Raw genomic sequence first — 27,971 nt, forward strand, 5'->3', positions numbered from 1 at the left:
ATGGCAAACTGATGTTTTATAGGCTTTGGGCCAGTATAAGGCAAAAAGTTAAGCTTTTTGAATCTTACAGAAGAGCAACCATGTCTCCCAAATAATGGATGTACTTTTAATTTTTAATGTGTAAGTTCATTTTACACTACATTTGATTTTATATTTTCCTCATAAACGGTGGGTTATCAATAATACCCATCACTTAGTACATCTTGGTTAACTAACTGTAAATGTGTGGGTATGATGTTATAGTTGAAGGGTATCATACCCAATGGTCCCTTTCCTTGGTGAGGCAAAGGAAAAATCATCCTGCTTTACTGGAGCTGGCATCGAATAGGAAGTGGAGGATGGCAGTGATTTGAACTAGCCATTGAGAAAACCTGTGCGTAGAATGAATAAGGATACTTGGAATTCCAATGTGTATGCATGTCTGTATTCAACTATGCACACAGTTCCCTCAGTCATGACTCATTTACTTTTATTAGTGTCATAGTTTTTATTATTATTTGATCACTGCCACTTCTATCAAAGTTCATTAGAAAAAGAAGGAACTGAAGGCCAGAAAGTACAGGAGAGAGGAGAAGAAAGGATGCATAAAATAGATGACCCTTTCCTCTTCTGCTCCCCAACAAAAACCCAACACTTTTGTGTATACACTGCATAACATTACCCAAACATGGAAAAACATGCGGCCACAGTGGTGAACAATAGTTACCTCCAGGCTGGGGGTGGGAAGGGGGATGGAAAAGGGAAGTGGAGCAGGTAAAAATAAAAACACTAGCAAAATAGAAACAGATCCATGGTACTAAGTGGAACTGATGGGAAAAAAAAAAAAAGAAGAAGAAGAAAACCCACATAAATAAGGGCAGAGCAACATAGACTACTTCATTCATTCAGTAAAGATCTGTTCAATGAAAACACACTGAACTGATACTGATTAGATGAATGCATTGTGAGCAATTCCTAATTTCGTCTGCTATAACTTTAAAATAGTTTTAGAACACCATGAAAGTAAAAGAAAACAATAAAGCAGATGTAACAGCAGAATTTTAGATATGTGCATTGTAATCATGAGGCTAAAGGGAAGAGGCTAGCATACTTTTGTGTCTGGAAAGGAGGTACATAAACTAGGCCGTCACACACTGTGGACTGAATTGTGTCACCTACCCCTAAAATTTTATGTTGAAGCCACTCCTCCCAGTGTAACTGCATTTGGAGATAGGGCTTTTTAAAAAGACTGAATGAGGTCATAAGGGTGGGGGTGGGGTCCTCACCCGGTATGACTGTGAGAAAATAAATTTGTTCCATAAGCCACCCGCCTAGTTTGTAGCGCTTTGTTACGGCAGCCCTGAGAGAATATACATACTCTGGATGAAGTTATCATGGGCACAACAAATGATATTTGATCTGCTTAATGATGTACAATAATTTTTTTAAAAAATGATTACACAAGGCTATCCCTACTCACTGCCCGCAAGCATCGGAGTGACTGTACTTTTGGGGGATGGCAGTAGGATTCAGAGCCAGAAGTCAACATCTCTGAATCACAGACAAAGACACTGAACTCTGGGGAATTAGGTATAGGAGGAGAAAATCCAGCTTAGTCTCAATAAATCTAAAACTAAGAAAACAAATTTTTAGTTACTTCCTTGAAATTGCAACTGAAGGAAATGCTGAAAAGTTTCCAACAAACAAGGGATCAGAGGTAAATGGAAGTTAAACAGCATCAATTTAAGTGCATAAAATGTTACTGACTGTTTCATCTAGTGCCCTGGTTCTAGTTTAGACCAGACTGAAACTTACTGATGCAAAAACAAGTTGCTTCCCCAGGTCTTCAAAAAAGTCACTTTTTAAAATAAGTAGTTCAGGTTTATTAATAGGAATGAATAAACTGGCTTTCAAGTAGAAAAGTAAATACAATAATAATACTTACCTTTTGCACAAGAGCCACATATGATTCCCTGGATGTGCCTTGGGAAGGGAGTAATTTCCATACGGTGTTTGGACACTTTGTGTCTCAGTAGTCAATTACACACATAAACACAACCAATTTTACCATTAGGGTAGAATATCATAAAATACTGAAGATACTTTACAAATGCTTTGATGATACCTATGCAGTTCTAAAACTTTGGACAGGACCTGAAAACCAATGTAGAATATTACTTCTGCTCGGTAGAGAATTTAAATCTAAACCAAAATACGTTCTGATAGCTTCAATGTGCAAAATCTAACCTTACAACAGAAACAGTACCAATTCCTTGTCATTAACACCTCAGTAGTCATTGATACCTTGATAAGGAACATTATATAATGGCTTAATATTTTCTTCTTCCTCCTCTGTTGAGGATCTTTTATGAGAGGCACTTACAGAGTTCTAGTTTTGGCGACGCTACAACAAACATACACATAGTATAATGATATATTTTACTATGCTAACAAAGTATCATTTATAAAGAAATTTTTATAAATTCAAAAATAGGTTATTGGTAACATGATTACCTTTAGAGCATTGATTTTGATTCACAATATGACTTCATTCATCTTAAACAGCAGTTCCATCTACAAAATGTTCTACAGCTTTTTCTTTTTGAAAAGGAGGAAAATAGAAGCAAGGAAGATACTCATAATTTCTAGTTCAACAATATCAACTTCACTTCACAGCATTGATTAGTAGAGAACATTTTCAATTAAAGTGGTATACAATTTACAAAAATAGAATGATTATATAATGCAAAACATTGTCCTCCGTTATGAAGAATGTGTGTGTACTTGTGTGTATGTGTGTGTATATACATATACAGATTTTTTATAAGTTTCACTATTAAATAGCCCTTATTCAAGTACTTTTTTCTGGTATCTCTTGAAATAATCACCTTGCTATATTATTTGTAAATACATAAAAAAATAAAAGGTTAATCTAAGAAAAAGTTAAAAGTTTCAGTGTGGTTGACTTAAATATCAGCCGCTCACTTCAGTGAAAACCTGATTTGAATTCAAAACAGGTTTAGGTGTCATACTAAGTTTAACAACTTAGTCAAAAATACAGATATATTTAAGTGTCAAATACTTAGTAAATTTCCAATGTGCTAACAGAGAAAAATTAAAAGTTTGTATTAATCTATCTATTCATCCAATCTTACACAATCCCCAGACAAAATTCAGTTATATATAACTAAAGTGATACACTAATATACAATATACCTGCTTACAAACACGTAGGTAGCCATAAATAAAACTTTATTCTTTAATTTCATTTACAAGCTACCAAGTATTATGTATTGTACACAGTGCTGAACACTTAAATGGCTGTAGTCATGGAAGGATCCAGACTGAATGGAAAGCTGTAGATAAAGAAAAGATAAAAGCAAAGTAATACTGTAACAGAAAGGTGGCAAAAGGATGGTTTTGCCATAATGAAATCAATCAGTTTGTAATCATACATCAGTTCTGGTTAAAACAAAGTCTGAGCGCCATGCGATTCTCAGCTTTATTGTTTGCAGTCTGGCTAAAGTCTGTATAGTCATTTTGTCTTTTGCAGTTATTAAAATAAAAAAAGTTAAAAACTGTAGCAGCAACAAGCAAACCCTGTGACAGGAAGGCAAGGGTTAAGAACTAAAAAAAGTTTATACAGTGTGTTCAGGGGAAGTGTGTGCAGTTTATCTTCCATCAGCAGGAGTTCGACTGAGGGACAACATGATTCGGGCAAACCGCTCACACAGTTCATGGGTGGAATATGAAGGTAACTTCGGTGGCTCATGGAACCCTTTAATCTCAGTAGAACAATCAAGCAGTTTTGGCAGAAAATCTGTCAGCTTCTCTTGGAGGTTTGCTGTAAATACAAACAATTAGATGTAGCTAAAGACAGAGTGGGAAATTACCATCTTTAACATGATTTGTTAGAGCAATCAACTGAGGTTTCATTTCAAAATATGCAAAATCATCACCATTTGGTGGAGAGAGGTAAAATATAAATGGCAAGGCACAACTTGGTTTGTAAATAAGGAAAACAAGTAATGATGCGAATGTAAAAATATTACAGAGCATAAAAAATTATAAGGATAAATAATGTCTCATTCTAACTGCACTTAACCCCAACAACTGAGGTGTCCACTCGCAGTGGTTAAACTTACATTCCATTTCTTGTCCGAGATAGGAACACCATCGATTTCTCATGTCTTCCACGGCAAGTATATCCTTCTCTTCCATTTCATCCACCAACAGCAAGGGCAAAAACGGGACAATAAACTCGTTCATGATAATCAGACCATTGTTTACTTCTCGATCCTCTCCAGATTCAAACAGTTCTGCTGCTTGCTCATTTAATTTCTTAATGCAAGGGGGAAAGGAAGAGTTTTGTTTCTTTTAATTAAATACAAATACTTGTGTTAATACTGAAGACAACGTAAGTATGTTTACGAACAATATTAGAACAAATAGCAATCGAGAAAAACAATCTCAACCTATTCCAGCATGAAGTCTCTTAGAAAAAGCTATGCATAATAACAAAAACAAAAACCTTTTGAAACTGGCCAAATTAAGAACTATCCTCCATGGATACAAACCACTAACACTTCAAGTTTTAAAATACACTCAGATACAATAAAAGCAACTGAGAGAAAAATGGTAAGATCACAACCTCCTAATATTCTTATTCAAAAATTTTAAAGACTTTAATATTAAAGACTACAATTAGCTTATACTACGAAGTTCAACTGAAAGAAAACATTTTATCAGCACACCTACTTAAAGTTGTTTACACTTAAACCATGTAACTTATAATAGGTTCAAAAATCATACATTCTTGAATACTTTTGTGCATGTGTGTGTATTCTGTAAAGGAAAAAAAAAATCACAACTTAGGTGTTCAAAATATATAACAGAGTGATGTTAATAGTTAAGAATGAATTCAATGAGAAAAATGTATAAAGATGGAATTTGTGATTTTATACATATTAGCTAACTAGACAAATAGTAACAAAGTACTCCAGAATCTAGAAAGTAATCTGGTGCAAAAAAACTGCTAAAAACATTTTTTAAAGTTTATACAACAATAGTAATATTTCTGCACATGGATAGTAAAAATACTTGAAGAAAAAAAAAACTACCGACGACTAGGTGAGAAAAAAGGATACTGTATTACAATAAATCTTTTGACATTATGTATACCAAATATACTATTTATAAAAACTCAGAAAATTCTATTATTTTTCTGGAATAATAGTAATAATTCCTCATGCCCTGTGCAGCGCCTCTTCTCTCATCAAAAAAGGGAACAGCAGAATGATGAAGAAATTTAAATATGAAACTGTAATTATTTTGATCCCATTTTAAGAACATTTCTGGTTTATCACCTGCAATATTTAGGATCAATAAAGAGAAGGGATAAAAAAAGAATTGCGTGCATCCTCACATCTGAAGGGATTAAACCCAGATTATAGACACCAAGACAATGCTTTCCCCATCAGAATTTGTAGTCGATCACTTGCACGAGTCTGGAAAATGTGTTCAATGTAAAACAAAACGATAAAGCAAACATTCAACTTACTAGTAAACATTCTCTTCTATAATGTGATATCAATTCTTCATCATGTCCTCTGTTTGGACCTTTGGACAAGAGTTCCTTGTTATTCTGATACGCACAGATAAGGAACAGCAGGGAATCTATATAACTTAAAGATTAAAAGAGACACAGAGCATTAGTATTTCATCTTCGTAAAAAAAAGCCAACTATAATTATAAAATATTTTAAGTATACATTTATGTTTTGATTATTCAGAACATTACAATAAAAATATCATCTGATGCACTACAAGCCTGAGAGCATCTTTTTAGGAACAGCCACATATGAAACCAGTTATATAGTTATGTCATAAACAAAGTTAAAAAAAACAAAAACAAAAAATGGAACTAGGGATTAAGAAAAGACTGGGAGGAAAAAGGCCATAATTGTTGAATTTAGATAGTTCCCAGTCTTCTTTGGTAATTGTTTACATCGTGTCTTCCATTTATAGTCAAAATTAAGACTGATATGAAAGCTCAGAATCTCCTTTTTTAACATTATGTCATTTTTGTTTGAAGGAAGGATCAGGTTACTCTGTTTCTTTATCACAAACATCATTTGTTTCATTCAGTGACCATTCAAGTTTTCTCTATGTGGAGCCACAGTTCTCATCATTGAGAAAAATGTAAACTGGTAGAGGGGAGAATATCCTAAGGAGACCCAGGGTAAGTAGAAAGGGAAAAGAATCCTTCTAAATCTGAAAACACCATCTAGTGGGATACAAACAAAAAAGAGCATACTAACATAAAAGCTGGCAGTGAGGTCTTTTACATTTGATATTAGTAATATTAATGTTACATTAATGTAAACCTAGAGGTTATGAAGTTCAAACTTGGTTTTAAAAAGGGAGGAGGGTAAAAATGTTTGAGTACTCTATTTGCCTCTAAAATAATTATCCTCTGTTCATATGCTGTAAGAAATGAATTAGCTATATATTTATAACTGAAATACGAACAATATAAGCTATCTCCTTTGTATGAGTTTTTCTAATCATAACATACCTTCTTATGGCTTAATTCAGAAAAATGAAACATCCTAAAAGGTGAAATACTATAAAACACTTTTAAAACTCTAGGTTACACTAAGTTTTACTGTTTATTATTCAATTTCATGTGCTCAAATATAAATCATTTCTACACTTCAAATATTAAATGTAGAACTGAAATTAATGACAACTTAAATTATACACCTGAAACTATTTCTTAAAAAATAAGTTATTTCAGGGGCGCCTGGGTGGCACAGCGGTTAAGTGTCTGCCTTCGGCTCAGGGCATGATCCCGGCGTTCTGGGATCGAGCCCCGCATCGGGCTCCTCCGCTATGAGCTTGCTTCTTCCTCTCCCACTCCCCCTGCTTGTGTTCCCTCTCTCGCTGGCTGTCTCTATCTCTGTTGAATAAATAAATAAAATCTTAAAAAAAAAAAAATAAGTTATTTCATATAGTTTTTTGAAAAGGCTTCTACCAGGAATTTGTTTTTGTGAAAACTTATGAATATGGCATTTTATTTTGAAATAATACAAATGTAGCCTCAGCTAAAGACTTTTTGTTTTATTTATGAAAGAAAAAAAAGAAGGGAGTGATAATAATATTAAATGTTTTACACCACTAAATTGAGGACGTCTGCTGGCACATCTACCTTTTCCTTTATAGCCATTAAGTTTCCTATTTAAAAGTCTTGCTGAATGACATTCCTATCTGGTCTTCAAGACCTGAGTCACACCTCTCTAAGAATAGCTCTGAAACCATGACCTTGTTCCAATTTTTTACTGAAGTACACAACTTCCATATTTTATCAACAACCTCTAAAGTGCCTACAAATGTATATTCAAACAAATGAGAATAAGACTCAGCAGTCCAGGTACCATATTCTTATTTTAAGATAAAACAAGACCATGTAGCCTGTAGATTATCTTCATTTATACTACTGTAAAATTACGGTTCCTAAAAACATGATTTCACTTCACTATTCTCAGACTTGACAATGGACTATCAATCAGTATTCCATTCAAGGCTTTCAAGTGTTATGGTTTTATTTTTAAAAAAAGTTGGAGAGAACCTTTGGCAATATTTTCTAACCTGCTAGCTGTGGTAACTGCTATATTTAAAGTGTAAAATTAACATTTCTTTTTATAATATTCCATAAATATTATTTGTCACCATTACTAATTTTCTAGTTGACCTTTCCAATTCAATAACATCTGCTACACCAGAATACTCACTTTCTGAATAAGTATATATTTGAGAATAAGCAAATTATGAAATTAAAACATATTTCCAAGTTGTATCTCAAAGTCCTTTAACAAATGTTAACTAAGAAAAGCTAATATAGAAGTTAATGCAGAGAGCAAGAAAGTGTCAGTTTCATCTTTTTAATTCTTAGTGAGAAAAATAAATACTTCTTGTACTATCTGACTTCATTAAATTTTACAAGAATACAGCTCTCTATTTCAATTTTTCTCTCCCTAGTTAATTATGTGACCTTGAAAAAGTTATTGCATCTCTATGGAGATATGTGTAAGTAAACACACTTTAATCTATAAAATGGAAATGGCTTATTCATCTTAGATACTCTGTTCAATTATAAGATCACATGACTATCTTTCTCAGAAATATTAATCTTAGATATCCTAAAGTGAATTTGAATATTCCTATTATAGAAATAAAACTCTGACCAAAATAAAAAAACTCATAAAATGGAGCTACTAATGAAAATACTTTTCTATTTTGACCAAAGTGAATTATCTTCAATTACACAGTATTTGTGCTGAGCACTGGATGTCATATGTAAGTGATGAATCACTGAATTCTACTCCAGAAATCAATATTGCACTGTATGTTAACTAACCCAATTTAAATTAAAATAAATAAATTACACAAGGACTAGGACTTTAATAATTTGTATCCAAGTATTAACATTATTTTTTAACTCTGGGTAACTTCTAAAATCTTGCTAAGTGTAAAAGTGATGGCACTGTGCCCTGTCCCACAAATAGAGCAACGTGGTCCAACAGAACTTTTATGGGAGTGCTGTGTCTGTGCTGGCCGATACCGGAGCCATTAGCCACAGGTGGCTAATAAACATTCAAAATGTGGTTAGTGTGACTGAGAAACTGAGTTTTTACTTTTAAAATCCTTAAATTTAAATTGTCACATAGGGCTGGTGGCTACCAGGATGGCCAGCAAAGCTCTAGAAGTAACAGCCTGCGTTGTCATTTAAAAACAAAATTGCATTAACATCTCAGTGGAGGTTTCCTATACTTTATATAAAACAAGTGAAGAAAAGAAAGAAAAGAAGGAATTCAATAACCCTTTTACTTGAATGCACTATTAGAGAATATTTAAAATATAGCACTTTCAAAAATAATCACTAGTCAAGTACATTCACGTTAAAGAATATGAATTAAGAAATATGTGGATAAAATGTAAACACAAACTAGTGAATAATGCGCAAGTAAATAAATATCCATCTTTTCTTCTTAATAACATTTAAAAGTAAATAATAGTTTAACAAGCAGAAATTCCTTTAAAACCATCTGTAATCTAAATGAAAAATGATGTTTGAAGTCACAATACTTAGAAGACAAGTGATCAATTCTCTACAGCGATATCTTTTTATAGTAACTGGAAGTTTGGACAAAGAGACAGATTAGAAAAACACTATCTCTGCTCTGAAATCAAGATTAGACTCAGAAAGAATATGAAAACGGCTGGAGACTGAAGACACAACACAAATTCCCTGTGCTGGGCTACCAGCTTCTTTGGTCCCAAGCAAACTTCTAGGCTTCAATCTAATTCTATTCCATCCTAAACTTCAACTGTAATATTTGAGAGCTGATAAAAACAAAGACTAACTAATGCCAACCTTACAGATTTAATTGGAAAAACAAAATATATGGGGTATACAGGAACATTTCTGTAAACTATACAGTTTCTCTGTAAATCTAAAACTTATAAAGTTAAAAGTTTATCAAAAATATGTATTGTGAATATTTTCTACAGATGAAGTCATATCTGAATAGAATTAAGTACAAAAAATAATATTTGACTACTATGCCTTACCTTTCTTTTTGAAAATTTTCTAGCCCAATTATGAGATACATGGTTGTCTCCCTGAATTTCCTATAATCCTGATGCCACTCCTGTAGGTAAAAAAAATTTTAAAAGAATGCAGAATAGGATATTAAAACCACAATGAAAACTGTTCATAAAGTAATGCATTGTTCTGACAAGTATTCACATTAATAGAACCAAATTGAATTATCCAATTCAAAATTAAGATAAACTAAACCTAAATCAAGACTTTCATTTTTGATACACAAGATTATTTTATTAGTATAATAATAAATGTAAAAATTATTGGAAATGAATGAGGAATTAAATCATGATTCACTGTAACAGAAATACAAAGGCAAGATAATCTACCATGTTTTTTGCCTCTCAAAATTTTTTCTGTATAAAGGTATACTATTAAAATATTATTATAGATGTGTATCACATTGGATGCAGAAGACTACTATTTGATGAAGAATGTTAAGGAACTAAAAGAAAAACGTTGTAATAAATTTATTTAACCTTTTAATTTTACCAAATTTATGTTACATTTTATTTTAAATATGGTAGCTGAATAGTTTATTCATCTGAGATATGGTGAAAAGAATAGAAGCATGTCACATTTCAACTGCCCCTCCTTCCAAAAACCCAATTACTGGGCATGTAATAGGATTCAACGATTCAGAATTGACACCCTCTAACTAGAAAACAAAATCAGGATTTTTCTTTAACTTATTAAAAAAAAAACCAAACTACTTCAAGGAAAACCATAACTAAATTCAATACAGGATTTAATAAATAATTAAAGTTAGCTTTTCTGGGAAAGTATTTAAATTGCCACTCTACTGTCACCAGAACTGCCTAAGAAGTTGTTAAGTTTCTTCTGTAAAGGCCTCGCCAGTAAGTGTTTTAGGCTTCGCAGGCCACGCAGTCTCTTGTCACTATTCAACTCTGCGACTGAAATGTGAAAACGTTCGTCCACAATATGTAAACAAATAGTTGTGTTCCAATAAAACTGCTTTATAAAAACTGGCGGTGGGCTGGATTTGGTCTGTGGGCCACGGTTTGCTGGGTCGTCACTCAGAGCAAGATAAAGATATGCAGGACACACCAAATCTGAAAACATGCCACGTAAATACGTGTCAGATTTAATGGCTCTGCAGTTAGAATGTGAGGAGTGCTCAGAACAAAAATATGTTGAATCTAATCGGATGAAGCAACCCTGGCTCCGGAGAGACTGCAGAGTCAAATCATAATTAAAAATCAAGTCCCATGCAACTTGGATCTTGGGGACAAACAGAGCAAGTAACCCACTTGCTTGGCATCTTTGGCATATATCATGTGTACATTTATTTGTGCGTATGTTCTCAGATTTTCCATTCTGCTATATTATTCTAAATTACCTACCCTTATGCTATTATTATTATAAAGCATAATGGTTAAGAATGGTATCTCCTGATTTCTAGTAGAATAAGCTTTCCTACTGAGCCAGACTGAGATGCTCGCATTTCATAATTTTTTTTAACTTTTATTTAAGTAATCTCTATACCCAACATGGGGCTCAAACTCATGAAGCTGAGATCGAGCTGCACGCTCCACTGACTGAGCCAACCAGGCACCCCTCATAAAATTTTTGAAATCAGCTTTTCAAGCCACATCAAACAACTTGCTAGAAGTTTGACAGGCACTGCACAGAATCAATAAGCTACTCTGGGGTAAAATGGCACCTTTACAATATCAAGTTGTCCAAACATGGTATGTATACCCATTTATTCAGGTCTTCTTTAATGTCTCCTGAAGTCATGCACATCTTTTGCTAAATTTATTTCTAGTTACTGCACACTTTTTGATGCTATTATAAATGATGTCATTTCTTAAAATTTCACTTTCTATCTGCTGCTGGGTTAATGGAATAAAACTGGTGTTTGACATAGGTTCTGCATGTTGCAATGCTCTCTTATTAGCTTCAATTAATTAATCTGTAGATTTTGTTTGTATTTTCTAGGTGTAAAATCTCCAAATAATAACTTTGCTTTTTCTTTTCCAATCTTTTACTTTTTGCTTATTTTTGTTGCCTTGCTGCCCATTTGAATTTCCAGTAAAATTCTGAATAGAAGTGGCTGCAGACATCTCTATCTTTCCTGATTACAAAAGGAAAGTTTTCAATGTCCACAATTCTATATATTTGCTAGTTTTGTGGTTTTTTGAGACACTCCTTAGCAGATTAAAGCGTTACACCTTGTATTACAGGTTAGCTAAGGGTTTTCATCAAAAATGAATATTTTTCTTATATGTTAATGTGGTGAATTACAGTAATTGTTTAAGGAAATCTAAAGTAATTAAGTTTGTAAATGGGATCAAATATTAATCAAAGACACTATGAAATCAACTTAAAATGTACTAAATTTATAAATTTAAAGCCAATGTGTTGAGACACCTGGGTGACTCAAATGGTTAAGTGTCTGCCTTTAGCTCGGGTCATAATCCCAGGGTCCTGGGATCGAGTCCCATATCGGGTTTCTTGCTCGGCAGGGAGCTTGCTTCTCCCTCTGCCTGCTGCTCTCCCTGCTTGTGTGCTCATTCGCTCTCTCTTTTTGACAAATAAATAAAATCTTTTAAAAAAAAAGTTTAATAAAAAAAGACAATGTATAAAGTTAAATTTAAAAGGCTGAAGAAATACTAGGTGTTTGAATTGGTAAATTAAAAAAAATATATTAATTTTAAAGCCAAAGAACACAAAGAGTATTTTGTGTACAAAAATTACCGTAAGCATGACATGAGTGTGCATGCATGCTCTAGCTCACGTGTACAACACTGTCCAATATGACAAATGTATATGGCATACGGTGAGTAAAGCAACCTTGCAACTTCCTCCCTAAAATAATCTGATGAGGCAAACAAAGAAGAAATACAGCATGGCTTCAGTGACCATAACGGCATTTAAGAATGCAGGTTCTGTTACATTAAAAAAAAAAAAGGATGCAGGTTGTGTTAACCAAGCTGTGATCTGCTGGCTGTGAAAGCTCTGGGCAGGTTACTTTACCCTCTCTCTGCCTTATTCTCTCCTGTGCTCAGCTGTGTAAAATGAAAGGGAGATCAGGGAACTACAGAATTCCTCAATCTACAGTTCAACCTCTCAAAGGGCACATTACCTCATATTCCTCCAAGTTTACTTCTTCAGGTTTGATCATTTCAAGTTTAGCTTGAGCAACTTTCATTATGTTGTGACACCTTCAAATAAAAGAAATGCATTCCTAAATCAAAAGCAAAATTCATAAAAACTGAAAAAATATGTGACACAAAACTAAACTACCCAACACATATGAAAATAAAATCCACTGTCACTAAGCAATACGTTTTTGAGGAAGCAACTCCCAAACGACCTTAACTAAAAATGGTTTTTGGATCAATGCCGGACAGTTACAAGTACATAAAAAAGACAGCATCAATAATTCTAATTCAAATGTACCATATTATATTACACACGGCTTTTAAATTACATTCTATCAATACATATTGTATAAGTAAAAAAATGAAATGTGTTTTTGCTTTCTTAAGCAAGCTTAAGAAACATTAAATCTCATTTTCCCCTTTCAAATGGCATTATTTACAAATTGCAAAAAAGGAATCCAAAATGTGCCTATCATTTCAGGTAACAGAGACATTCTCATGCATAGAATCACTGGTAAAGAAATCTCTGCAGAATATATTTAGTTATCACATCGATCTTGCTCTGTCTTTCAAGTATAAGAGAAATTAGACTATCAAAACAAATTGACCAATTTGCAGTCCCCAGGACAAAAATTGCAAAAGACTGAAAAGTCGGTGTGATTACCCCACGAATATTTTCCCCAAATTCAACAGCATATATACATTGGAACATGGAGTACCAACAGCCCAAGTAATAAGGGTCATAATCAGTCATATTCCTGAGCTCTTTGTGGTGGTTATATGTAAAATAAGTGATGTTCCTACTACTGCTAATAAAATAGTAATAGCTAACATTCACTGAGTACTTTATTGGCTATCAAATACCATTCAAGCCATTTATTTGTTATTATTTCTCTTAATCTGAAATTTCACAGCAGACACATGGTAGAGCAGGAATTTAATCCTGAATGCTTTGATTTCCACATATTCTCTTCTGCTATACATGTTTTTAATTCAGTATTTTTGAGATATTCATGAAAAGATAATCATTTATTTCAGAATTAAAATGGACTACAATGAACTCCAAGATAACATAAATGTTTCTGTAGGCTAAAATAACGTCCGATACTTGGATCTTTATCCAAGGCCTAATTTTTTTTAATGGTATTCATTCTAACTAGATTATATTTTAATTTTCTAATATTAGTAAAAAAAAAATTCTAGGGATTTTCTACAAATTTCTATGGGAAAACATTTTTGGGTAAACCAAAATACACTAGATGCTTAAACAATATGGGTTTTGAGGGTGCACTTACACAGAGATTTTTTACAGTATTGTGTGTTTTTTCTTTCTTATGATTTTAGTAACATTTTCTTTAGTAATATTATATACTGTAAGAATACAGTATATAATACATATACCATACAAAATATGTGTTAATCGACCGTTTATGTTATCAGTAAGGCTTCCAGTCAACAGTAGGTTATTAGCAGTTAAGTTCTGGGGGAGTCAAAAATTATATACTTTATGTGCAGATTTTTGACTGCACGGAGAGTCAACGCCCCTATCTCCACACTGTTCAAGGGTGAACTGTAATTAAACCATTTTAAGGCTTCTCTTGATATCAGAGGGCATTAAACTATTTTACTTGTGTATACAATTAAATACTTTTCTCTAGTGATTCTCAAACAAGGTAATTTTGTTCCTCAAAGGATTATTTGGCAATATCTGGAGATACTTTGGGTTGTCACCACTTGTGAGAGGTGCTACCAGCACTTAGCAGGTAGAGGTCAGGAACACTGCTAGATATCCTACAAGTTATAGGATAGCCCCCCACAATAAAGAACTATCTGACTCAAATACACATAGTGCAGAGATTGAGAAATTCTTTATTTCTCTAAAATACTGAGTCCCCACCAAAGGGCAGTGATTATATTATATCCCTCTATACATCTTTATGTTGCTTAGCTCAGTACCTTGGTCAATAATTAAAATATACTAAAACAATCTAAATTATTTTCAGCTCAAACTTTTAAAGGTCATGACTATAAACTCCAAAGAAATTACAAAGCAACTGTTCAAATTAAGTTTTGTGCTGTATTTACTGAAATAGGTCTTTTTGTAGGTATAAAATAAACATTAAAAAACCGCATAGAAAACTATTTTAAAAAGACAATTTGAGCATGTAAGTTCGATATTTCACATTTTTAAATTACCTTTCATCAAAACTCAAATTTCTATCTCCAAATTGTTCTAGCAATGTTTTCTCAATGATTTTCTTTGGCGCTTGGTTCTGGATAAAATAGACCACTACATGATGTAAACGATAATCTGTTTCTGGTGGGGTATCTTCTTGGGCCAATTTAACCAATCTTGAATACTCCAACTTAATTGCCTAGAAAATGTAACAAAATGCCAATTTTGGTTAATTATAATAATTAAAATCCTTCAATATTACAGCTTTAATTATTCTTGTGTTCAAATACATTTTTTCTTTTAAAGTATTACAAACAAGGTAATACATCTATAAACTACTGTCCCATATTCCATAGTTTAAAAGAATTTTCTAAAACTGACCATATGTGTATTTCCTTATCCCTTCATTGTAATAATGTTTTTTTGTTTTCACGTAGAGAAGTATTAAACTAAACAATAACCTAAGTGCACTACGCGAATAATTTTGTAAAACTTATCAGAGTCTGGTGGTCTGAGTAGAAGCATCCTAAAACTGCGATACTCAGTATCTCTTATCCTATGCTTTCCAGTATCAGTTTCATGTGTATCTTGAATATCCCAAATTTTAGGGTTGAAATTCAGCTTCCAGGAATACCCATATCTGAAAGAAAATGGCTGGCTCTTACATGCATAATAATACCATTATAATTACCTTTTAGCTGAAGAGTCTAAAAAGAAAGAATGAAAAAGTAAGCCCTGAGACCGGAGTTACCACAGAATGAATTCCTTGTTGCTTCAAAGATATTTGAATTTCATTCGTATAATAATGAATATTAGCACTATTATCACCTTATACTTGAACTTCCTTTTTCTTTATAAACAGAACACCTCAGAATTTATAACTAATTATAACAGGAAATAATATTGATACATGTTTCTACACACGAGCAAACCATTTGGAAAATATTGGCTCATACAGAAACAAATGTAGGGTTATATATCGAATACTGCTGTATACAAGAAACCTGTATGATTAAAAATAATACATTTTATAATATTCATTTATATTGGACTTATATCTAAATCCTAGCTCTATAAACCAGAAAGCATTTTGGGGCCACATGCAAAATAAGTCACAAAAAATCAATTCTATTAGAAAGGTTACTTTTTTTTGTTGGTTTTTTTGTTTGTTTGTTTTAAAAGCATGCCTTTCTTAAGCAATTCTTGGCCATCCAGATACTGTGCTATATTTTATAAAAGGGAGAAAATGTAACTGACAAACATTAAATGAAACATTCTAGTTATACATTCTTATATTTCATTAAAGGGAAGGCTAATAAGTTCTTTCTATATAACTTAGCATTGTAAACAGAATTATTACTTTATAGCTAAAATAAGTTGTGTTCCTTTTTTTTTTTTTTTTTTGGTTATACATACTGTGGTTAAAATAGCCATGAAAACTATATTTAACATGTAGGATTATTAAGGCACTTCAATGCATACCTAACTAGCACACATAAGCTTTGCTCAGAACTCTAAAATCTTCCCATTTTCCCAATTTGGAAAAAAAAAAAAAAGGCGCACATAATTTAATAACCAAACTATACTGAATTTCAGAATAAATATAAAACAAAACCAATCAATAACTGTTCTTCCTTATTATGGTCTTCAGACAATGACTGTCATAAATTATTCCAAGTTTTCAATATTTAAATATTTCAGGTATCATGCTTTTGGCCAAAATTAATATGACCAAAATAAAATAAGTTTGTATTGAGTCTCTTAAAGTAATATTGTAGGTTTAGAGATAAGGAATTATAACACTAAATGGATACATCTTTTTTTTTTTTTTACCTACATTCAAAATAGGAACTTTATTTTTCGTAAGGAGCAAAGAGATTTCTATTAGCAAGCTGGAATACATATCCCTCTTTAATTCTAAAATTATATTTATCTCTTAATTTTGTTCTATTTAAGATACTCCTAATTTGCACAAGTAAATGCCAAAGTTAAAATCTATAGATATTTAAACTAGCAGAGGTTAAAGGCACATCTAAATTTCTACAATTTTTCAAACACACAAAAAACACTTTTTACCAGCACAAATTATTTTTTTATAATTATCAATTATTTTTATTTATGAACTTCCTTCTAAAAACTTTTTCTGTTTAAAATATACTGCAATCAGATCTATTCCTTCAAAATTTCAGCAGATGTTCCATGTCAGTATATTTAGCAGAGTTCCTCACTATTTATCGTTAGGAGTAAAGTTAACACTGCTGAGTTGTCAAATTTGATTCATACTACTTCCTCAGAATCCTGCCCTAGAATTATTCTTGTCCTTTCCATACTTTGGCTGCCTATGAAGGTAATTATTTAAATTAACTGCCACAGATACTGCAATGAAACTACCAAACATTTACAAAATGAAATGTAATACTGGTCATTAGGTGATAGAACTGCTTTGCAATTAATTTTTAAAAGTCAGAGTTACCTATCAGTCTTATTCCCTATGACTCTTCAACAAAGACTTCCTTCCACTTAGGTCAGGCTTGTCTTCCCACAGATGCACACATGCCCTCGTTTCCTAAGTTCTCTAAACGCATTATGTCCTTTATTATTTGTTACCCATCTATCTACAGATAACCCATTCAATAAGACTAGTTTCTTTCTTTTTTGAAATCTTCGGTTGCAAAGACCCAAATGATTACTACCTAGACTTTTTCTACCTTTCTAAATCATATTATAAAATCATATTCTAAATGTATAATTTTTACAGACTTTATTTTTCTGTAGTATATACAGACATTGGAAGATACCAAATATACAAACATACAATATATTCTGGAGGCAGAAAGATCTAAGGGAAAAGCAGTTAGACTAAGACTCAGAAAGTTAGGTATACCACTTATTAATTGCAATATAAAACAAGTTACAAAGTTCTCCAAGTCTTAATGCTCTTATCTCTGAAATAAGGTTAGTTGACTTCACAATGTGTATGTATGTGTGAGTGTGCATATAAATTAAATGCTTATAGACTATTTTTTAAAAAACTGACAGTGTACCAAAAGATGGAAGAAAACCTAATTCACATTCTAGGGGATTATAATCATACAGGCTACATGATTTGACCAAAATGCAATACATACAAGAATTAAAAATAAAGACAACTCCCAAACTAAACTCTTAGGAATTAAAATAATATTGTCTTAAGTTATTCTTGGGCCAAAGGAATCGAAATTATATTAATATTGGGATCATAAGATATCAAAACCTATAAGGACATAGCCAGACTGGTAGTCAAAGGAAAATTCCAATTTAATCAGTACATTTTCCAAAGTACATTTCAAGAAGCTGGAGGGGAAAAGGGAAGAATAGAGAAAATAAACTAAAGTGAGGTAGAAGACATAAAATAATGTGGCAACTAGATAAAAAAGTCAAAAGCTTTTCTTTCCAAAAAGCTGATGCAAAACCAAAGCATGGGCGAAAACTCGCCACCGCATATAAGAAAGGTGACAATACCAAAAAAAAAAAAAAAAAAAAAAAAAAAAAAAGCTTTAAAAATTGTTTTAAAAAATAATACATGAAACTTATGCCAATAAACTACAAATTTTTAATTAAACAGATGATCATTTAGGAAAATACAAATTACCAGAATTGTTTTAAAAGGTAGAAAAACCACCAAGTTCTTGAAGAGACCCAGTACAGCTACAGAAGAACTGAAAAGGTTGCCCAAGGTCTGTACCCGATAAAGGAATCAGGCCCACATTGTTTTAAAGTTGTGCTGTTAACATCAAATCTTCAAGGACCAAATGATTTCTCTATCTACACTACTCCAAAGCCTGAGAAAAGGGAAAAGTCTCCTTAATGATTACACAAGGCCAGCATAATCTGAATATAAAATATTGACAAATATAAAAAAGGAAATTGGAGATCAATTCATCTATGAACACAGATGCCAACACTCAACCATTTTTGATAAACTACACTGTGTACAAAAAGAATATATAGAAACAGTGTTTACAATGTTTAAAAAGGGGGGGGTCAATGTTAAAATCTTTACATTCTAAGGATTAAGAATTACAAAGCAATCTGTTCACATTTCAAACAGATACCTTAGAATATTTCTAAATTCCAACATCAATCGGTTTAGAAGAAAATCTTTTAACTATGAATTTGAGAAAGTGTTTTTAAATTTGTAAAGGGAAATCTATTAAAAAAAAAACCAATACTATACATCATACTTGAAAATAAAACACTAGAGACACATGCATTAAAATCAGAAAGTAAGCAAAGGAGCTTATTTCTAACATTATTTTCATATTTAACTATATTCTGAAAAGTCTGATTAACATAATAAAAACAGAAATGAAATAAAAAGTATAATGGAAATTATCCCAGTTATGAGATAATTATTGGGCGCCAGTGTACATACTGAAATAATGACAAGAATCAACTAAAAAATTATTAGAAAACATAAGAGCCCAATAAGGTAACTAGATACAATATAAATAAAATTAATTAGCTCTCGCACTACCTACCCTACCAATGACTTGGTAGAAAAAGTAGGGGTAAGTGACTCAATTCATAAAAACAAACTTTTTTTATACATCTAGGAATAAATCAAACAAGAAAGGTTTAAGACCATTAATAAAGTAAAATTATAAAACATACATTGGATTGAGGACAGTGCCCTGATATTACCAGGTAATAAATATGTCTTGATATGCCCATCAAGAGAATGGGAAAAAATTACAGGATAGTCATACAATGGAATACCATGAGAATTAACTACAACTATATCCAATAAAACAGCTAAAACCCCAAACATGTTCTTAAGCAGCCAGACAAAAAAAGGACCAACAGTAGAAGATCCCAAGTGTATAAAGGATAAGAAAACTTATTTATGTTGTTAGAGGTCCAGATAATGTCTACTTTTGGGTAGTGGAAGAATGTAGTGAGTGACAGGAAGGAGAAACAAAATTCGTTTCTGAAGTACTGTAGTGTTCCAGGCCTGACTGGGAATTATACAGACATATTCACGCTGTGGTCATTGACTGAGCTGCACCCTAATGAACTGTACTTTTTGGCATGTTTTATATTGTAATAAATATACTTTTATATCTTTTGAGTAAACAAAGGGGTAATAATAATAGGCATTTCAAAAGTAAAAAAAAGTGATAAAGTTATGTCATCTAGGAACAACTGTTGGAAACAATTGTTAGGATCACCAAGAAAAAAAGTTTCAGGAATACAGAACTGTTGGTACTTCATTAAAATTCTAAGGACACTTTAATAGGTATAGGCCCCCCTCCAAAAAAAAACCAAATACAAAAGCAAAAAACAACAACAAAAAAACCCACAAAAATATTTTAATGTCTGTCAAAGTAAATGAAAAAAAGTATACAAATCCCATGATTACAATTATGATATGACCCTCCCACTGCCACCACTGCATGAACACATACAAGCAACAAGTACTTTGTGAATATTTTCCTTCTAGTTTTTATATTTGCTCATCATAGTACTCTTGTACTGCCTTTCTCTGAATTTCACCTTTACATGGCAAAAACTTCTCTATAAATTGGGGATTTTCTGTTAACAGTGGAAACTAATCATAACATAGTCAATTGGGAAAAGAACCCAAATAAGCATCTTTCTTCATTTATTCTTCCAGCTCTGCCTGCATATTAACTCTCATATTATGTGTTTATAGGGGGCAGACTCCCATGTGGGAGGGCCTGTGGTTAATATTGTATATGTGATTGAGCTGGTGACTTTTCCTAATAAAGAGGTTAAACCTTAGCAAGTCCACTTAGCAAGTTCCATTCTCCAATTTATCTTTTTATCAGTAAAAACCAACATTTCATCACATGGTTTACCACTAGCAAACACATAGGACATTTTGAAAATTGATCTAATCATAATACATATGGAAGTGCATTTCTAGAAACAGGCAGAGTTGAAAAACTTCTCATAACCAAAAAGCTAAAAATAAACCCAATAAAGATATTTTTGGTAATGCGACAGAAGAAGAAGATATACAGCTGTGTCTATATTACTGTACTATACTATACTTATCTATAATTATGTATAATAAAATAAACAAATATTAAAAATAAAAATTAAGAATATACTATAACTAATTTAGGAAACAGTAAGATAGAAGTAGCTATCATATGTTAGTTACTGGTTATGTATATATTTTGTGAATTAATACGGAATGTTCATAATGATTAGAATCAATTGCCAAGAAAAGAGAACATGTTTAAATAGGTCAATCACTATAGAAGGAACAAAAAAAATTTTTCAAAAAACCTACAACCAAAAAAGGGGCTAGCCTTATACGGTTTTACAAGTTCTAACTTACTCTTATGAAATATGTAATTCCTATGTAAACTACACCAGAGTATAAGAAAAACAAAAAAGCTTTCAAATTCATTTACTAAACATAAGCATAAAATCAAACCTGATGAAGATAACACAAAAAAGAAAAATACAATTAATAGATGATGTAGAAAAACCCGAATAAAATGCTATTGAGTAAATGATGGAAACATCTGAATTCATAAAAATAAAAATTTACTAAGAAAAGTGCTTTAAGAAACTAATGCAGAAAACTTATAATAGCTTGGGTCAAAGAAGACTTTTTGTATAGCAATGAAACTCCAGAATCCAAAAAGGAGCAGAAAGATTTGAAAGCACAGTGTTTTAAAAATTTCTTTATGAAAAAAAGATACCATAAATGAACTCAAACAAAAATGGCAGACTGGGAAAAAACAGGATATATGTCCATAAAGAGGGTAATATAAAACAAATGAAAATACACATCTATACTGTGGAGTACTAAATGCAGGTAGAAAGGATAATGTGGTCGATATACTGCCTTCACTTTAAGAATGCCCACAATATATTTCTGAGTGACAGAAGTTACAAAATAATATGAATAGTAAAATTTAAAAATGAAAAAAATTCCCTATTATGTGCTTGATTGTATAAACAAAAGGAAAACATCAGAAAGGTTACACAATAACAGTGGTTACACAGAGCGATGGTAGAGACTGCCATTATTGGTTTTAATTCAGACACTTATATATTACTGAATGACTGCACTGTGTACATATTCTTATTTACACGACAAATTTTCTGAAATTACATAATATCAGCTAGAATTTTCCAAAATGCTAATCATTTACCTATATCAAAAATATACATTAATTATAAACAACTGGTAATATTTACATGAGATTCCATATGTGTGTGTGTGTATGGTGTGTGTATGTATATACGTGTGCATGTGTGTGTGTATATATCCCTCAATTACAGATAGGTGAAAATAAATACACATGGATATAAACTTCAGAGATTTGCTGCTGCCTCAAAATCAGAGGGTAAACTGAAAAAGAGAAATATATGAAATATGGAAAATACATAAAGGACAAGACACAAAGGGCATCCCAGGTAATGGTGAATAAAGATCCCAAGATATTAGTTATACACTGGGGGTAAAAGAAAACCAATGGAGACTGCAGCAGGTTACAAAGCTCTGGAATAGACTTACAGAAGATGTCTATTCCAGAAGAAGTCTAATCCAGAATAAATTTCCCCAAGAAGGTAAAACTGACAATGGAATATGAGAAGATTTAAACGACTGGCGGAGAGTTGTTTTTAAGATTTTATTTATTTATTTGACAGAGATAGAGACAGCCAGCGAGAGAGGGAACACAAGCAGGGGGAGTGGGAGAGGAAGAAGCAGGCTCATAGCGGAGGAGCCTGATGTGGGGCTCGATCCCGGAACGCCGGGATCACGCCCTGAGCCAAAGGCAGGCGCTTAACCGCTGTGCCACCCAGGCGCCCCTGGCGGAGAGTTTAGAAGTACATCAGTAATACATATAGAAAACTAAGCAAACCAAAAAATAAAACAACTCCAAGGAAAATGAAAGCTGAGGGGGGGAAAAAAGTCAAAGTAATGTTTATGACTCCGCTTAATCCTGAATAGCATACACAGAAATAATACAAACTGAGAATTCGGATTTACTCCAAATGACAAAATTTTACACGTGTGCGTGTGTGTGTGTGTGTGTGTGTGTGTGTCACAGATAGATGGAAGAGTGGGAACTACGGTGGGGAGCAGAGACAGGAGGAGAGCACATTGTTCACATCACCTAGTAGGGAATTCAAAAGGAAATGTGTAAACTAAGAATCACAAAAACTCAAGCATTCTGTGTTTACTTAAAGATATGGAATTCATGCCAAGAGGATTAGATAAAATAACCGGAAGCTGTTACCACAGCAGGGGTGCGGTGGGTGTACTGTTGTTTGTAGTGTATATAATTAGCTGGCTCTTTAAAATATATGCAGGCATTAACCTAAAAAATGTGAAATACCCAATTCAACATAAAGATACCCAACTTGAAAAAAAAAATGACAATGTCACTGTAAATGACAGATAATTTCCACATGACAAATAGAGGAAAACTTTAGAAGACATACATTCAGTTTATTTTAAGAAATGAAAATGTAGACCAGCTGGAAATAAGGTGAATTTTTAAACAAAATTTTCTTTCATTTTTTTCAATAACAGCAGTTTTTCAACCTTTCTTAATAGGGTGATCAACTCATCCTGGGACCAGTCTGTCTAGCACTTAAAACCCTGTATTCCAGAAAACCCCTCAGTCCTGGGCACACCAAGGTGGCTGGTCACTGTAATTCTAACAAGTTCAAAAGTGTTTATTACATAAGGCTACTATGCACAAGGCCTTTTTTTTTTGTATTAAAGAATGAAAGAAAGGGAAAATAAGCAGCTTTTTGAAGATTGAGTTGGATAAGGGAAGAATATAGAAAATTAAGGAAAATTTTAGATTTTTAAGATCAAGAAAGAGAGCATACAGCTTATTATAGTGAAGTATACCTCAATAAAGCCTTTTTGTTTTTTTAGGAAAAAAAAAACACTAAAAAGGGTGAGAAGTGAAAACAACTTGAAGTTTTTGGTAAATCAAAATAAAAAGACAAAATATGCAGTGCTTTCATCTTTCAAAAATGTAAAACCAATAATATTTGTAATTAAAATATATTAAAGATCTGGTATTAGAGGATGTGGCAAACAAAGGCAAAAGAAAAAAAAAATTAAACTTCCTTACAACTTACAGCCCACTCATTGACAAGCCCTTGAGACAAGCTACATGACCTTCCTCTAGGAATTGAACTGCCCGGATGTGACTACTTTGCTAAGGGCGAAGGCAACCTTATCTTCACATTAGCCTGACCTCCAGGATCCTGTAAGTCTCCTTTAATATATAAAAATTCCACGGGGGATGTAATGTATGGTGACTAATATAGCAAAATAAAAATTATAAAATATATATATATATATAAATTCCTTTGGAAACTTCCTTTATCTCTAACCTCCACCACCCACCAAGATATATGTTAGCAATCATCCTCCAAGCATATGGCCCACTGATATACATCTGAAGGGTCTCATGACTAACGTTTTACTAGATGGTGATAAATGACCTTCTCCTTACAACAGCTAGCCCCTCAAGGTCCTGAAAACCTTGCTTCTAAATTCCTTAGAGATTTATGCTATCCCTAACTCCCTCCCAATTTTAAAGTTTATAATCAGCCACCCCTCACAACCCCAGTGCAGCTCTTTCTGCCCACAGGTCCTGTCCCCGTGCTTTAATAAAACCACCGTTCTGCACCAAAGGTGTCTCAAGAATTCTTTCTTAACCATTTGCTCCCGAACCCCAACATTTTCACATCATTAAAGGGAAAAAAGATTTGGTCATGGAATAATGCAACTGCTTGATGGTCTCACCTTTTTTTTTTTAAATATTTTTTTTATTATGTTAGTCACCATACAGTACATCCCTGGTTTTTGATATAAAGTTCGATGATTCATTAGTTGAGTATAACACCCAGTGCACCATGCAATACGTGCCCTCCTTACTACCCATCACCAGCCTATCGATTCCCCCACCCCCTTCCCCTCTGAAGCCCTCAGTTTGTTTCTCGGAGTCCACAGTCTCTCATGCTTCATTCCCCCTTCTGGTTACCCCCCCTTTCGTTATCCCTTTCTTCTCCTACCGATCGTCCTAGTTCTTATGTTCCATAGATGAAAGAAACCATATGATAATTGTCTTTCTCTGCTTGACTTATTTCACTTAGCATTATCTCTCACATTTCTTGAAACGACTAGGATATTATAAATTAATTCAGGAGAAAACGTAAGTGAATAAGAAACATAAAAATAAATGAACAAAATCAGTTTTGAAACAACCAAGTGAAGAAAGCAGTTTAAGAATCAAATGATAGTGAAATTTGAAAAAAATATTGTTAATATTGATTAATAGTATCACCAATGAGAAGAAAATAAACTGTATCAGAAGTAATTACTCGGTTCCTGTTTTCGCTCATCAATCCCTTTATTCCCTTCAAATAAAAACACAATTCAAATTTCTGCTAACAACCCAACGGTGCACTATAGGGTAACTCTAGTAAAATGCTTTGTTCTTTTTGTTGAATTATCTGAGTTACAAAAAAAAAAAAAAAATCACTTATCACTCTCACTTCATGGATAGTAGAAACCCTCAGAATATCAGGTGGCCGTGGCTAAGATAGGAAAAGAGAAATTATATAGGAAACTAAATTTAACTCAAGGAAATAAAGTATTTGAAGAAGTTCATTTAAAAACATTAAAGAATTAAATGAAAATGTTAATTGTACCTTAAAGAACCCTGCTTCAGGGCCACACCTGTCATATACATTCCTGGATTTACCTATCGCCATGATAATACCTTGCATGTTCGGTGTCATCATGATCTGCCACAAGGAATTTAAAGTAAAAGTTTTTGAATGGTTAACATAAAATGTATCAAAAACCAAAATAATATCTTGGCATGCAAGTTAAAAGTTCTTTTTTTTTTTTTACTACTTATAGATTAACCACTGCATATTTTATGGCAAATATGAACCAATATGCATGTAAGTATCTTTCAAAATCATCCATACAGGGCCACAGCTAGCTCCAGATGGTGCCTTTGTGCAAAGTGCAACAAGGCATCCTCTCTAAACTGAAGAATTCTAAAGGCACCTCCTTCTTGACAAACAAATCAAAAAGTGCTGCTCTCTGAGAAGCACTTAGAACAAGCAACACTCTTTTTATTTAAAAAAGTGCCTCTTCTTTAAGGTTTGAGGAGCTCAGCATGAGCTCAATTTCAACTCTACTTTGGCCTGGTGGCTGGGCACCCTTGCACGACTGTATAACCTAACCATCTATGAGCTGCAGCCCTGTATCCATACGACCTAAAGTTCCCGGGCACATGCACTGTTAAACCGTCACTCCAATCAATTACAAAATGCATCTCTGCCAATAGCATAAGCATTTGCACAAAAGATAGTGTTAAATGATTAATCACAATTCTATATTTTAAAATGCCAGAAGGCTTACTCTAAAACAAGCACTCAGGTGCTTGGTCAATAAATTAACATTTTTATTAAACCATGCCAGTTTCTGTAATTTTCAAGCAGCAACATGGTAATGAAATAGTTAACTGGAATAAGGCACTGCTATTAAGTATTAAATACTTAATAAAATAAAATACTTAAATAAATAAAATAAAATAAATAAAATACTTGTTTTTGTAATAGCTTATCATTCTTAGCTGTTCATATTTTTAAATCCCTGCAAAATGAAACACAAAGCACTACGAAACTATCGTATTAGAGCAATCGAGAAATTGCATCCATCACCTCTGATTCACTGAACCTGTCATCCAAAGTTTGATTATACACTGAGAGTCACAATATACTAACATCTGCTTCAGAAAAGTCATCTGACCAGTTCCTATCTCATAAACCAGTTTCTTCTTCTCCTTATGGCCCATGTCATCTTAATGTCTTTGTGACACTTCTAGTTTTGGTGATTAACTCTTACATAATCGCTTACTTGAAATTTTGAAATAAGTCTTAAAAAAAAGTTACTTGAAAAACTACTTTATATTACATTCTCATCCATTCCAGTAAAAACTAACAAATGATAGAATTCAAGGTCTTCCAGGGGTTACTATTCAGAAACAGCTTTTCTGGCCCTTCCCTCAAATATAAGAAAGATCAAATATAAGAGTCTTAAGAAAAAAGTGAAAAAGGGGGGGATCTGATGGGACAAGGACCATAGCACATTTTCATGTGGATGCTCAAGAACAGTGCAGAAAGCACTGGAAGGCATTCAATAATGATGAATCGCTCAATTCACATTCACACGGAGGTCGCAGAGGCAAAAATATCCACCATCTCTTCGCAATCAGGCTGCGGGACTTTTTGGCAGGAAATAGTAGGCAAAGTATTAAAATACATAATTCAAGTAAAACAGGAAAAATTATTTTTAAATGTTCAAATTTTTTGCTATTTAATTAAACAGACCTTATGGTAATCTATCAACCTGAGAATAAACTGATCGTAAGTCTGCATAAAAGAATTAACTCTAAAACATTATTCTTTTGACAAATTCCATAAGCTTTCTATTAAAATTTTCATTTGAAATTCAAAGTTCTGTTAGCAGTTGGTAAGGTAATTTCAGACCGTAGGTGGCCAAGCTGTATGTTATGCAGCAATACAAGTAAATGTGAAGGTGCATGCACGCCCAAAGTACGTGTGTTAAACAGCCAGAGAGAAGTAGAATAGTGCACAGGTCTACAATAAAGGTACCTCGTCATCATAACCCCCCTCCTTTGACTCAATCATGAATTTCCCTACATGAGGAATCGCCACCTCTACAACTTGCTGGTTAGAAGGTGGTTGGCTTGTGGTATTTTCAGGTTTCTGCAGAAAAAAATTATTAGTATGAACATTAGAAAAGAGAACAATGGAAGTACCAAGTATAAAGGGCAGAGATTCCTGAGTCTTTAAAAAATATCTGCATTTGCTTAGTATGAAATGAAACCACTTAAAACCAACACTAGAAGTGAATGCATTAATCAAGTAATAACATAAGATATACAACTTTCCTTTTATAACTCAACCACTAAATTTTCTTTTTTTTT

The 27,971-nt window shown here is 32.9% G+C and overlaps 1 protein-coding gene across 3 annotated transcripts in view; it reads right to left on the minus strand.

Annotated features, from left to right (window-relative positions):
- Positions 1-2,404: 2,404 nt before the first annotated feature.
- The window catches only part of USP25 (ubiquitin specific peptidase 25), a 111,350-nt gene continuing 85,783 nt past the window's right edge, over positions 2,405-27,971 (minus strand). Inside the window, exons 18-25 of one of the 3 annotated variants that reach the window (XM_008701929.2) lie at positions 27,637-27,750; positions 25,657-25,752; positions 14,970-15,148; positions 12,755-12,833; positions 9,612-9,691; positions 5,540-5,663; positions 4,125-4,320; positions 2,405-3,823 (exon numbers count right to left, since the gene is read on the minus strand). In XM_008701929.2, the coding sequence (XP_008700151.2) occupies positions 3,651-3,823; positions 4,125-4,320; positions 5,540-5,663; positions 9,612-9,691; positions 12,755-12,833; positions 14,970-15,148; positions 25,657-25,752; positions 27,637-27,750 (1,041 nt within the window). In that variant the 3' untranslated portion in view covers positions 2,405-3,650. The remainder of the gene's footprint in view (positions 3,824-4,124; positions 4,321-5,539; positions 5,664-9,611; positions 9,692-12,754; positions 12,834-14,969; positions 15,149-25,656; positions 25,753-27,636; positions 27,751-27,971) is intronic. The other 2 variants (XM_040621091.1, XM_040621092.1) reach the window with 2 other exon arrangements.

Source organism: Ursus maritimus, unplaced genomic scaffold, assembly GCF_017311325.1.
Source record: "Ursus maritimus isolate PB19 unplaced genomic scaffold, ASM1731132v1 scaffold_4, whole genome shotgun sequence".
In the NCBI taxonomy this organism is placed as follows: domain Eukaryota; kingdom Metazoa; phylum Chordata; class Mammalia; order Carnivora; family Ursidae; genus Ursus; species Ursus maritimus.